This window comes from Falco cherrug, chromosome 2 (genome assembly GCF_023634085.1).
Source record: "Falco cherrug isolate bFalChe1 chromosome 2, bFalChe1.pri, whole genome shotgun sequence".
Lineage (NCBI taxonomy): Eukaryota > Metazoa > Chordata > Aves > Falconiformes > Falconidae > Falco > Falco cherrug.
The window spans coordinates 24,905,816-24,918,968 of NC_073698.1; the positions used below are offsets into that span (position 1 = coordinate 24,905,816).

General features: G+C 39.6%; 1 protein-coding gene across 4 annotated transcripts in view; it reads left to right on the forward strand.

Annotated features, from left to right (window-relative positions):
• The window catches only part of FRY (FRY microtubule binding protein), a 217,563-nt gene that overhangs the window by 167,370 nt on the left and 37,040 nt on the right, over positions 1-13,153 (forward strand). For all 4 annotated transcript variants that reach the window (XM_055702468.1, XM_027815612.2, XM_005446473.4 and 1 more), the window contains exons 40-46: positions 111-309; positions 941-1,062; positions 1,943-2,130; positions 3,056-3,150; positions 4,861-5,462; positions 7,085-7,182; positions 7,276-7,446. In XM_055702468.1, the coding sequence (XP_055558443.1) occupies positions 111-309; positions 941-1,062; positions 1,943-2,130; positions 3,056-3,150; positions 4,861-5,462; positions 7,085-7,182; positions 7,276-7,446 (1,475 nt within the window). The remainder of the gene's footprint in view (positions 1-110; positions 310-940; positions 1,063-1,942; positions 2,131-3,055; positions 3,151-4,860; positions 5,463-7,084; positions 7,183-7,275; positions 7,447-13,153) is intronic.

Genomic DNA, 13,153 nt, shown 5'->3' on the forward strand with positions numbered 1-13,153 from the left:
TAGAAGGTTTCTGCTTCTGACTCTGAAAAGAGCTGCTTGGCAGACACTTTCATCTGTAAAGGTGGCCCACCAGTGCATTCCATCTTTATCTCCTCTCCTTCATCTGGCAGGTGGCTTTGACTTTCTGCGAGAATACCAGTCGTCTCCGGTGCCAGACTCCGGCTTGAGCTCCAGCTCCACCTCTTCCAGTATCAGTCTGGGAGGCAGCAGTGGAAATCTCCCACAGATTACACAAGAGGTTGAGGACATGGACACTGCTGCTGAAACAGATGAGAAAGCAAACAAATTAATCGAGTTTCTGACAACCAGGTAATGGAGATAAGCAGGGGATATGTTTGTACTCGACATGCATACCTTCATGTCTTCTCTGCAATTATCTGTAGCAACTTAAAAGACTTGAAGGAAAATGACCAAGCTTTTATGGTAATTACAGACTCCCATTCCTATTTTGTTGATAATTACAGAAGTAGGTAGGTACATAAAGCACTACGGTGTTAGGAACAGAAGAAATCTTACCATACGGGAGTAAAATGTTTAATTGACTGATAGTATTATGTTCAACAATGAACTAATGGAAGATGATGGTTTTATTATTGTAAAATTACATAGCAAGTGGCAGAGTGAAGGCCATGGTGAAACTAATATTAACTACTGACTACAGCCAGCAGATCCTAGGTGCGATGTTAAATTAAAAACCAGGGATTTGTCTATCTGCTCTCTAAATGGTGTAACTCATATTTTAAAAGAGACATTTTGTACAATACAGCATAGGAATATTTATTTACCTGTATTTTGCTCATAAAATTCTGTTCAGTTGCATGTTTTCCAGGCTATGGCCCTGGAAATATCTGATTGCCTTTACAGTTCATATATTTTAGCTGATTATATTGATTTCAGATAACTCAAAGAAATTTTGTGCTTTATTGTGTATTTCTCTAAGGGCATTTGGTCCACTTTGGTGCCATGAAGATATCACACCCAAAAATCAGAACACCAAGAGTGCTGAACAGCTTACTAATTTTCTGCGTCATGTTGTATCTGTATTTAAAGATTCCAAGTCAGGTAGTAATTTTTTTCTCCTTTCATAACTAAAAGAGTATTCCCTCAAGGTCACACTGAATGTTTATCCTGTGACTTGGTAGATCTGCTTATGCAGAAGCATGACATACTGTATGTCTTAACAAGGATGTATGACGTATGAAAGAATTGCTTTAAAAAATCATGTTAGGTTAGACTGCGGCTGAATGTTAAATCAAATTATTTCTTCAAAGCTGTTGGTTTTAAGCCTTTTGATTGATTCTACCAGATGAAAGTCCCTCTATGTCCTGTTGGTAAAATACATCACAGATACTGAGTAAATGTACCTTGTTAAATTTCTTCTGGCAATAGAAGTTTGGTTTTAATTTATGAAGTTTTTAGAGCTTAGGAAATGTACTGATGGTATTTTGAAAACCAACACAGTCACTAATTAAATATCTTGCAAGATCAAAGCAGAATGCAGTATCGGTATTTATATTTAAGATCTTATCCAAAGCCTTCTGAGGCTAATAGAAAGACTCCTAATTCAGCTTGGCGTTAGGTTTGGGAGGTTCACAAGTTTCTGTGTTGCTGCCAGCAAGAATAGTGGGTGGCTTGAAAGTTGGTCCAAGAATTGTAAAAAAATTGAAATATGATGAATAATTTCAGGTTTTAGCTGACTAACATTTGCAGACTCAGAATTTTGGTTTTGCGGTTTAATTTCTTACATTCTGTGTGAAATGAATGTAAACAGTGGGAAATTCTCCCAAACACAGACATTTCTGCATATCTATTTCTCACAGGGTTTGCAGGATACACTACAGTGCATATCCTCCCCACAGAGTTGGTTCAGCCTGTTTATGACCCACAGTAAAGTCTGTCATTACAAAAAAAACCCAAATTGACATGCTGTTCTTTTGCTTAGGTTTTCATCTGGAGCAACATCTGAGTGAAGTTGCTTTACAAACAGCTCTTTCAAGCTCTTCAAGACATTATGCTGGTCGATCTTTCCAGATATTCAGGGCCCTAAAGCAGCCCCTTTCTGCCCATGCGTTGTCTGACCTCCTGTCAAGATTGGTGGAAGTTATTGGAGAGCATGGAGATGAGATTCAGGTATGCATTTGTATAGAATGCTTCTTAGTACTGTTGATTAAATGTGTACTTAATTTAAAATTACCATTATAACAAGGTGTTCTGGACTCAAGTGAGGCAAAGTAGAATGTGGCCTTAGAAAAGATTATCTCCGAGTTTACTGAATCCATATGCACCTTATCAAAGCCTTTGTCAGGTTTTCACAGTCGTATAGCTCTAATTAGAAAACATCTAGTAAATGTCACTCAAAATGAAATATTTGCGATTACCATTTTTTCCCTTTTCACACCATTAATTTGTGCTTAAGGAACCCATCATCCTATCTGCTGATGTAATATGACAACATGAAGTAGACAACACCTAATTTCTCAAATGTTCACAACTTTTGGAATAAAGAAATCTACACCATCCATAGCAATACAAAATTTACACTGACCTTATTTGATCCAGTTCACTCTTAGTGAACTGTAATATCCACTCAGTTTAGCTAAACAGACTGCAGTTTTTACCACCAAAGACTATTTATTGCAAGAGTCAAGACTCGGTAAAGAGAACTACTACCTTTTAGTAAGGAATAGAGTGACATCACCTCCATATTTTACTTAGGTAATGAAACTGCCACAAGATGACAGTAATATTCTGTCACAACTGCTTGTGCAAGAATTCAAATCAGTGATCTTCAAGTCAGAGGTTCTGTATGCCATTACCAATCCCCTGATATGTGCCCTTCTTGCATGCCTTCATAGATCATTCAGAGACAGAAAATAAAACACAGTTGTAGTGCCATTTTAATGTTAGGGCAGTGGCATTGATGTGGATGTTGTTGTTTTTTCAGGAGAAATTACAGGTTTTCAGTAGGTGCCTATTCCTTGTATGAACTGAAGATTTTTAAATGTTCTCTATATTGAATGTCTTTGTTGAAATGGTTAACCTTGTGCATTGATAGGGGTATGTAATGGAGGCACTACTTACTTTGGAAGCAGCTGTGGATAATCTGTCCGACTGTTTGAAGAACAGTGATCTCTTGACGGTGTTATCACGGTAAGGGCCTGTTCTCCTAACTATATTTTTTCTTCAATGTCTCATGATATTAAGTGTGTGGTTCTGCAGTCTGACAACATACAATAATTTTGATAAGACTGAACTAATTTGTAACCTTCAGAGAACTAGACCAAGAGCACATCTCAGCCAAATTTTGCAATAGTTGAAATAATGTTCATATAACTAATGGAGCTTTACAATGAATTATAAATTCTGCCTTGCTGCCACTTGGCTATAACTTACTTCAATATCCTTTAAAAGTACTGCATTTTTTGCACCTTTGTATCATATACTTGAAAACATACCTGGGAAGAAACATGGCTTTTGTAATACTGGTTTCATACAACCTGTCATTCTTGGATGAAGTATTCCCTAAGTAAATTATTATGGTTTGTTCTCCTCAATAAAACTATGGAGAATTTTGTCCCATGTGTACATAACCCATGGATGTTGCTAGGCACATAGACTATCTTTGTGAAACCCTTGGCCTTAAAGTAGGCCTTTGTAAATGGAGGAAATTGCAGGCTCATTCTTTAACATTCTTTAGCTGTTGACAGTACTGAGGGAGATTAATGTCTGACTCCTAATAGCAAGGGAACATTTTGAAAAATGTCCATAAGTTACTACGCTTTGCATGCAAAACAAAAATACAAGGGCTATCATTTCTAAAGTTAGTAGGCAGAGTTCTGTGTATTATACTGCAATGGGAGAAAACAGGTATTGCCTTGTGACAGAGCAGAGATGGGGAAATACTTCTACTTTCTAAACTTAAGAGCTGTTTATCTTTCTTTAGTGCACATTTCAGGGAAGAGCAAGATGGAGCAAGAAATAAGAAACACTCCAGAAAGCAGTAGGATGCAATATTCTTTGCCCTGACACTATTGATTCCATAGGATCCTCTCCAAATTATTATAGAGAGTAGGGACTTATAGTATATGAGGTAGGAATGGGACCAAAGAGTCAGGAATTAGCTGTTCTCCAGAACAAACTTCCCTTGCATATATCCACACAGCATGTTCATCTGTACAGATAACTGATAGGGATTGTCTGGATCATCCCATGATAGTCCATGAGGAGGCATCAGTCACTGAAACTGAAATGCCTCTGCTTTCTGTTAACCATCTTGAGGGGATCTTAGGATACAGGCAGGGGAGGGTGCAGTCACAACAAGGTTTCTGAAGGACCTGTACTAGCAAGAATCTAGGCAGTCACATGACAGGTTTCTTGAGGACAATGTGGTATATTTCTGGTTCTGCTTAAGATACGCTGTTTTTTCTGCCCACAGTTCTCACATGAGCTAGTAAGCCATCGTGCATTTTGCCTGCCAGCTATGCCAAGTTCAGGGTATGCTCCACTGATGAGGGCATTTTAAAGACCAAAATTGTTTTCAGTTCTACCCCTGCCCCATTATATAGGCATTTCCACAAGTCACTTCACAGCTCTGTATCTCGTATCCCCATGTTGTTCTTACCTATCTAGGCCATAGGCTATCCTGTCCTGGTTTGATGCAGTGCCACGTGAACCTCACTTCAGTCGTGTCTGTGGGCAGTTTTGGAAAAAAAAAGGCTGCAATGGACAGTGTGTGGTTTACTCTTCCTATTTAAATATTTATTTACAGTTTGATGTATACTTAACTTGCATCCAGTATATGTACAAGTTTCAAGCTGTGCACTAACACGTTGCAATGTGTGTTATATATTTTGGTTTCAGTTCATCTTCGCCAGATTTAACATCAAGCACCAAACTGACTGCAAACCGGAAGAGCACAGGGCAGCTCAATGTGAATCCTGCAAGCAGTAACACAGCCACGGCTGAACGAAGCAGGCACCAGAGGAGCTTCTCTGTACCCAAAAAGTTTGGAGATGTGGACAAGTCCTCAGACCCACCACGCAGTGCCACGCTAGACAGAATTCAGGCGTGCACCCAGCAAGGCCTCTCCTCTAAAACAAGAAGTTCATCTTCTCTAAAGGACAGTCTCACTGACCCATCCCATATTAACAATCCAACCAACCTACTGGCCACCATCTTCTGGGTTGCTGTGGCTCTGATGGAATCAGATTTTGAGTTTGAGTATCTAATGGCATTGCGGTTACTGAGTAAACTTCTGGCTCATTTGCCACTAGATAAAGCTGAAAACCGGGAGAAGTTAGAGAAGTTGCAAGGGCAGCTGAAGTGGGCAGACTTCTCAGGGCTTCAGCAGCTACTCCTGAAAGGATTCACCTCCCTTACTACCACTGATCTCACGCTACAGCTCTTCAGTTTGCTGACACCAGTGTCTCGAATATCCATGGTGGATTCCTCTCAAGCTATAGGTAAAACCAGTGTACTTTCTTCTTTTTCCATTTCCATTGCTCTGACATCGATACAGCCTCATTAAGCTATTTGAACAAAACAGAAAATGGCACTTTATCTTCTAATATAGCATAATATGCTTTTGCTTTGAGCGGGTTGAGCTTTTTGGAACTTTCATAGCAACGTAACATGTTTCTGAAAAGTGCATCTATTGTTCAGTAAGGTTTTGGAGGTGAGCAGTTATGTATTATTTAACAGTTCATGTCTAGGGCTTAACAATATATAAGGTTTCGGAGTGCTGACAAAGTAAACATATTTAAGGAGATACTGTCAAATTTTCTAGAACCTCTTTTGGCCAGTTTTTCCATTGAATTATTTTCAGAATATTTCAGATTACTTGATTTACAATTAGTGCTCTATGGGATTTTCCCTAGAAATGTAAATATCAAAAACTCTGGTACACTTTTTAGATAAACTATAACAGCACATAAGTGAATGAGGAGAGAGGCCTGGGTTATAAGGAAATAAAGTAACATTTTGAAATTCTCAATTATTTAGCTGAGATTGTGACCACTTCTTAATTAAGCAGTCAGAAACACAGATATTAAGACAACTGTGCAGGCTTCCCGACTAAGTCATAACAAGCTTAGGCACAGAGTAAGGGGATGAACACCATGAACAGCCTGCCCATCTCTAAGCACCTGTGTGGTGCCTGCGTTCCAGACTTTAGTTGGGCAATTCACACATGGGCTGTGACAATACCATCTGGAGGTATCTTTTTGTTTCCCTCAGTATAGAGGAAGGCTAGGGAATTACACTCCTAATTTAGGCAACTTCTTTAATTGTGTAGAATGAGAGGGGGTGAATGGTTAGAAAGTTACTTTCCTCGATCAGATTCTTTCTTTTCACAAAACAGATTGTGCCCAGATACAATTTCTTGATTTCTGTGCTCCCACCTGAACTAGAGCAGCTTTTGTTACAGCTGCCTGTTACAGTCACTGCCTGTAGTTCATCAACAACCTTGAGCTATGGATTGGTAGCCCTTAACGCTAATGGCAGTGGCTGGCACTTGGTGTAGGAGTCATCTCCTAGCTTCAAAAGCACACGTATGAGTAGTCTCATCTGACCAGTTATATCTGAATTTTGATTTGTTGTTATTATTATTAACCTGAACAGGATAAAAAAATGGAAGCTGCGCTTGGCAGCCTGACCAAAACAATTGTTCATTTATCAATACTCACTGATTTTCTTTTCATGTTTTAGCAGCAGTAATGAAAATGCCACCAGTTAAGACTGTCAATAAGCCAGTTAAGTGGAAAAGATACGCATACTAACAGGAATAAAGTATATACTTTTGAGAGATATTTTATCCTGTAAATGCCTGTTTGTGCAGTAGTGTTTGCAGAAATAGGTTCATGTTTATAACAGTACTTTTGCCTAAATGATATACTGGATTTTCAAATTAAGGCACCTTTAAGACAAATGTGGCATGGCCAGTGGTGTGGCCAACCTGACAGACGCTGTGTGAGTTTACGGCTAATACAGTATTGAAACCATGACATCCCATGAAACACCAACTTAAAGATCATTGTAGCTCTTGCTCTCCAAAATATACCTTTTGTTCTGTATTTTCCCATTCTAGGATTTCCACTGAATGTGTTGTGTCTCCTGCCCCATTTAATTCAGCATTTTGACAGCCCAAACCAGTTTTGTAAAGATATAGCTGAAAGGATTGCTCAGGTATCAAAGTTATTTCCCTGTTTTGTACATCCTCAGACCCTCTAAATGCAGTTGCTTTGTTCTTAATGTGTTTTGACATTTATATTTAATTAGGTTTGTTTGGAGGAGAAGAACCCCAAGCTATCAAATCTTGCACATGTCATGACCCTTTATAAAACACACAGCTATACAAGGGACTGTGCTACCTGGGTAAATGTGGTTTGCCGTTACCTGCATGAAGCATTTGCTGATATTACTTTGAGTATGGTTACATACTTGGCTGAGGTAAGTTTTCAAAAACTTTTTACTCTTTTATATCTTCTGTTGCCTAACAACCCAAAGAACTGAAGTCTGCCTGCAGACTACTGGGGGCTTTCTGTAGCTGTTATTTATAAGCATTAAGGAATAAAAAGCAGAAACTAGCAGAAAGGAAGGGAACTACTATAAGAAATCGATATTGAACACTAAAACAAAAGCCAGCAAAGGTCTGCAGAGTGGATACATCTTAAAGCAGCTTCACTCGTCAACCAGTTAGATTTTCCACTGTGAAACAGAAACTAGACAGCATTTATTTAGAACCCACTCAGGAAAATAAGAGGATTAATTCCAGGATGGGTTTTGCAGCATAAATAAGATATTGTCATATATATATTTATATATATATAAGGATCTGGTTCTTGATACGAATTTGTATGCATTCCTCTAACACTGAATGGGGTCATCTTGCTGCCCAGGTTTTCCCCTGTGCCCATGGCTTACTCCTAACATTTCTCACACATGGAGTATAGAGCTGATGCAGTGTTGTTACTGGGGATCCAAGACTCAGTTCTGCTCTTTAGCTTAAGGTCACCTATCTTCTGCCTCTTGTGCCAGATCAGTATCAGATCACCATTTTCTTGCAGAGTTGTCAGATTTATCCCTCCGTTTCCCTGCTGTAGTGAGATGCGGTCAGTCTCCCCTCTCATCCAGGGAGATGACAGGTCTGTGCTCATGGAATCATTTAGGTTGGAAAGGACTTTCAAGATCATTGAGTAAACCTAACACTGCCAAGTCCACCACTAAACCATGTCCCTAAGTACTGCACCTACACATCTTTTAAATAACTTCAGGGACAGTGACTTAACGATTTCCCTGGGCAGTCTGTTCCAGTGCTTGACCACCCTTTCAGCAAAGACATTTTTCCTAATATCCAATCTAAACCTCCCCTGGTGCAACTTGAGGCCATTTAGTCTCATCCTATCACTCACTGCTTCAGAAGAGAGACCAACACCCACCTCACTGCATAAATTCACCAGCTTCTTTAAAGCAGCTTTGTTTTTTGGAGCAAATTCATTCTCCCCTCTGCCAAAAGATCTACAAAAACTCAGTAGGCATCTCCAGTACTGGCTATCCACAGATTTGCAAAAGCCTGAGAAGCCAGACTGCTCTCACACTTGCTCAGGCTCCCACATTTGCTTTGTCTTGGCCCTGCTACCTCAACCTGCAATTCATCACCTTGTTTGCACATGTAGGCTCTAAGTAAACAATCATATCAGATCTTAAATGATGGTGAAAGCCATGACTCTCCTATAGGAAATTAAAACAGGACCTTGAGGTTTTTCAGTCTGTTTTCAATCTCAAAGACTCTGAAGAACTATTAACTCCTCTCTGAAGAACTCTAAATCCTCCAGAGCCCTCTCCTGATAACCAAATACTGTAGAAATTGAGGTTTAACTCTTTCTGCTTTGCTTTCCCAGCCTTTGGAAAGTATTTGCCCCTCCCTCTGTTTTCCCTTTGGTGCTCTGTGTAGTTACTAGTGCTGCAGCACCTCCATGAAGGCTATTGCACGTGAATGGGTTTAGATGTGCATCTGGACACTCTTTCTTTGCACTTCCCCCTGTGCTGTAGATTGGCACAATGCTACTATATTAACGGCAAGTCAAGCAGGTTTTTGATCATAGTTAAGGCATGTTCCTCACATAGCACCATCATCACAGGATGACAGAGTAGTAAACGCAGCTTCCTTTCTCTGAATTTACATTGACTGTAGCTCTGTTGAGTCATGCCTGGGGAATATTTGTATGGGCATAGGGTAGCTGCCAGTCTGGAGGAGGAGCAAGAGACAAGAAACCATGTTCTTCAGCCTGCTGAGGCCATGGAAGAGATTTTTCCAGCATTCAGAATGTTTCCCCCTTTCTTCTTAGTTAATCCCCGGACCAAGATAAGCACTGTGCTCCTGTCTTCTATAAACCAGCTGTGGGAGATACTGTCAATAGGTAAAGCCAAACGGGTTAAACAAACAGCACCACTGGGCAATCTGCAGTTGAATGCTGCAGCCATTGGTTACAGAACCTCAGGTTTTAATAATCCTAGCTCAGTCCCCAGTGCTTGGGCCTGAGGGTAATTGTGAGACATGCAGTGTTTAAGAATAACAAAGGAAATCTGTGTTGCAACAGTGACCCCTCCGAACACACAGGCATACCTTTGGAAGGGGACTTTCTACCACAAATTAAGACTAGGAGAACAAATGCTCTCAGCAGAAGGTAAAAGCTTCAGTTATTGCCATTCACACAAAAAATTGCATTTAACCTATTTGATGACAGGTAATTGCTTGTCAGCTAGGGGTGTTGGAAGAAGGGTTCGCCGGAGTCAAGGAGACGCTCAATATGAGTTATGCATCTTGCTCAACTTTGTTAGTTTCTAACACTACTTATATAGAGCTGATACACATGCATATTCGTAAAGCAGAAATATAATTGGCTAGTAGTCTCTAAACACGCGCGGTTCTCACACCCCTAATTATCATGACTAAAATAAGCATTCTATCCATGTAGCTAATTGTGTTGCTGTGCTTCAGCCTTGTAGTTTGTTACTCCCTATATTCCCATACTGGTCCCTATCTTTCTTGGCCCTGCACCTGCTTTCCCAGCAGCTGTAGCTTGTTACAGCCACGGCCTGTTGGCACAACATAATTACTTGGTCTCAGGATTCAAGAATAGCTCAAGGCTACCTTTCTTGTTAACTTCAGCACAGCAACCTCAGTACAGTTCTGATTACAGGCCTATTCTAATACCAGGCCTGGATTGTGCAGATCTTCAGCGATTCTAAGGCCATGCTTCTGCAGCCATTCTTCTACATAGGGGTATGATTCTGGCACAAGATAAGATGTTACAACTAGGTTCTTATCCAAACCGTATAGTGACAAGCAGTCCTCCTTACTCAGTTTTACATATTACAGCTTCATCCATGAAAAATGATCATTTCTTCTAGAAAAATACTTGGGGAACTCAGTCTCCAGATGAGAAAAAATCATTATTTAATAGTGCAGTAGAACTTTGAACTGCACTACCAAACCCAGCATACAAACACATTACTGAAAAACTTACTTTGATTTTATGTTACATTTTCACATATTAATTTTTAAAAATCAACCTTGTACCATGAGAGCACAGTCATTCTAGGAGTATATCTGAACTGACGTGGGTCACATGTTATTCATGTGATTCATTAAGTGATTTTAATTCATTAAGTGATATCAGTGATTCATTAAGTCTAGGGTGATGCTTGGACTTAAATAGCTAATGCTATTAGGACAGAAGGGACAAGAAACCACATAGTGCATAGTAATATGCTCATGGCAGATGTTTCCTCCTCCTCCCTGTTAGATAGAGGATTGCTTGTGATAAAAGGATGAGCATTCATAACTTGTTCAAAACCAAGGAATCGCTAGAGATTAAAGCATCTGTATTGCAAGAGGAAGCATGTCTTAGATCATGCATTATCCCACTAATGGCTTGTGAAATGCTGTATTTCTTTCCCTAGTGGACACAGAAAGCCTTTGTTTGACTGACCAACATAGTCTAAGAGCTATCTCTTCTCACCTGCTGCCAGATTTGGAGGGGCAAAGGGAACTGTCTCCTACAGTAGCACCCCAGCAGCTGCACCAACCAGCAGCAGCCAGCCCCAGGCAGCGCTTGAAGAAGCAGGCTCTGCTCTCCACCTAGTTAGGTGCTGCTTCAGGAAGGGACAGATGTTGCTAACAGAGTGTGGATCCCTAAACCCAGATAAGACCCAGATAGTTACCACATGCTAACAAGAGAGGAAACCACAATTCTTCAAAATGGCTTGTATGGACCAGAGTAAAAAAAAAAAAAGAGACAATGGAGAACAGTAATGATTTCTTCTTATAAATATAGTGGAAACTCTTTGTGCTGAAACTCTGATCCAAATGATATGTTACCCCAACTCCATCCAACATGAAACACTCTTTCTTGTTACAAGTTCATAATGTATTTAAGAACATGCTTGGACAATCAACCACCACATACACTCATCTAAGCAAGTGAGAACTGGCACAGTCCACAAATGTTTTAGAGTTCAATGGCCAAGAGCTGTTTAAATCAAAGGATTCTGTTGACAACATATTTATACAAACTAGAATGGAAACTAGAAGCATTCAGAGATAAAGTTCCTAGAACAGCTTTCTAATCGGCAATAGAGACAAAATTCCCATTATTTCCCAGGAATTCCTTTTCCTGTCGCAAAAGTGGTTATCTGATGCATAGCCTCTGTCAGAGAACAAAAATACTTCTTTCATCCAGATAGTTTCTTCTAATCCTTTATTCCTACACTGAAATGGTATGCCAGCTGATGTGCTGATCATATGAACTATTTACAAGGAGGGAATCAAACCTTCTATTGCAAAGTCCTAATGGAAGACAAGAAAAAGTCTATAACGCTGTTTCTAAGAATTGCTAAGCGCATTTTATCTGTCAGTAAAGGTACACATGGGCTGAAGCGGGTTACCAAGTAGTACCTTTAATTTAAAATTCTTGCTGTCTTTTTGTAGAGGAATAGATAAAGCACAGTGAGTTCCATCTGTTTGCTGTTAATGGAATTTGCCTTTGTTTTATGAATCACTAATTACTACTCTTTTTTAATGATGAAAGAAATCAGAAGATACTTAGCAGGGTGAGATAGGTGTGTGTCCTGCCTGATCATTCTGGTTTGGCTGGTGTGAAGTGTTCTTATTCAATAACAAGAGGAGCCTTGTCATTCAGGCCAGTGAGGACATCTAAGAAATTACAAGACTCCACTTGGATAACAGCTGAAATTTTCTTCTGATGGAAGACATGAAGCAGGCTAGAGTTTTTACAAGTCATTGTTTTCTGTATCCTAGTATCTCTAGTAACCAACATTAGAAGAACTTTTTTGTTGGCCTGAATAGAAGGACAGAGCGTAGTCTTGAGCCTCTGGTGACTTCCAGCAGTAACATTTGATTGCCTCTGAAATTTGTGGGGTGGGACAGTACCTGTCACCAATGAAAAAAGTGCTACCTTTCAGGAAATTTTCAGCTGAGATATTTCACACATGTGCAAACATAGCATGGCTGTCTGTATGCCTCCTGAGTAATTCTCATGTATATATATTTGCACAGTTGCATTTCCAAGGTTCATTGTGGCATTCTGGGATCTATACTCAGGTGTTCTGAAAATCTGGGATTTAGATCAAGCCCTTCTTTGTATTGCCCTCTACAGTAAGTGAGCCCAGGGACTCCATCTCCTCCTTAATAGAAAATGTTTCCTCGGCAGTTACAACCTGTGAGCACTGGCAGTCAAGTATACTTGTATAAATATATATTGATGTCTGAATAGTAGTAATTTTGTCTCTTCAGTAATTCTGTTTTCTTTTTTCTCACTGACTTTCCGCAAAGGTAGACATAAAAGGTACTCCCCTGTTTTGATTGGATGTGTTTCCCCAGTTACAGTATAAATTTAACCTACCAGTTGACTCAACTGCTGAATGTGTTTTCTGGATAAGTTAGGGCAGGCATATATAAAATGTATGTTTCATTATCAAAACAGGCTAGCATTTGGCTCTCAACTTAAAGCTCTTTTTTATTTCACACTTGTATCATCATCACTTGTAAAATTATTGTAAATGGCATTGCAAAATCAGTAAGTGAAGAGAGATTGACAGTGCAAATGGTATTCATGAAACTAGTAGCTTTTTC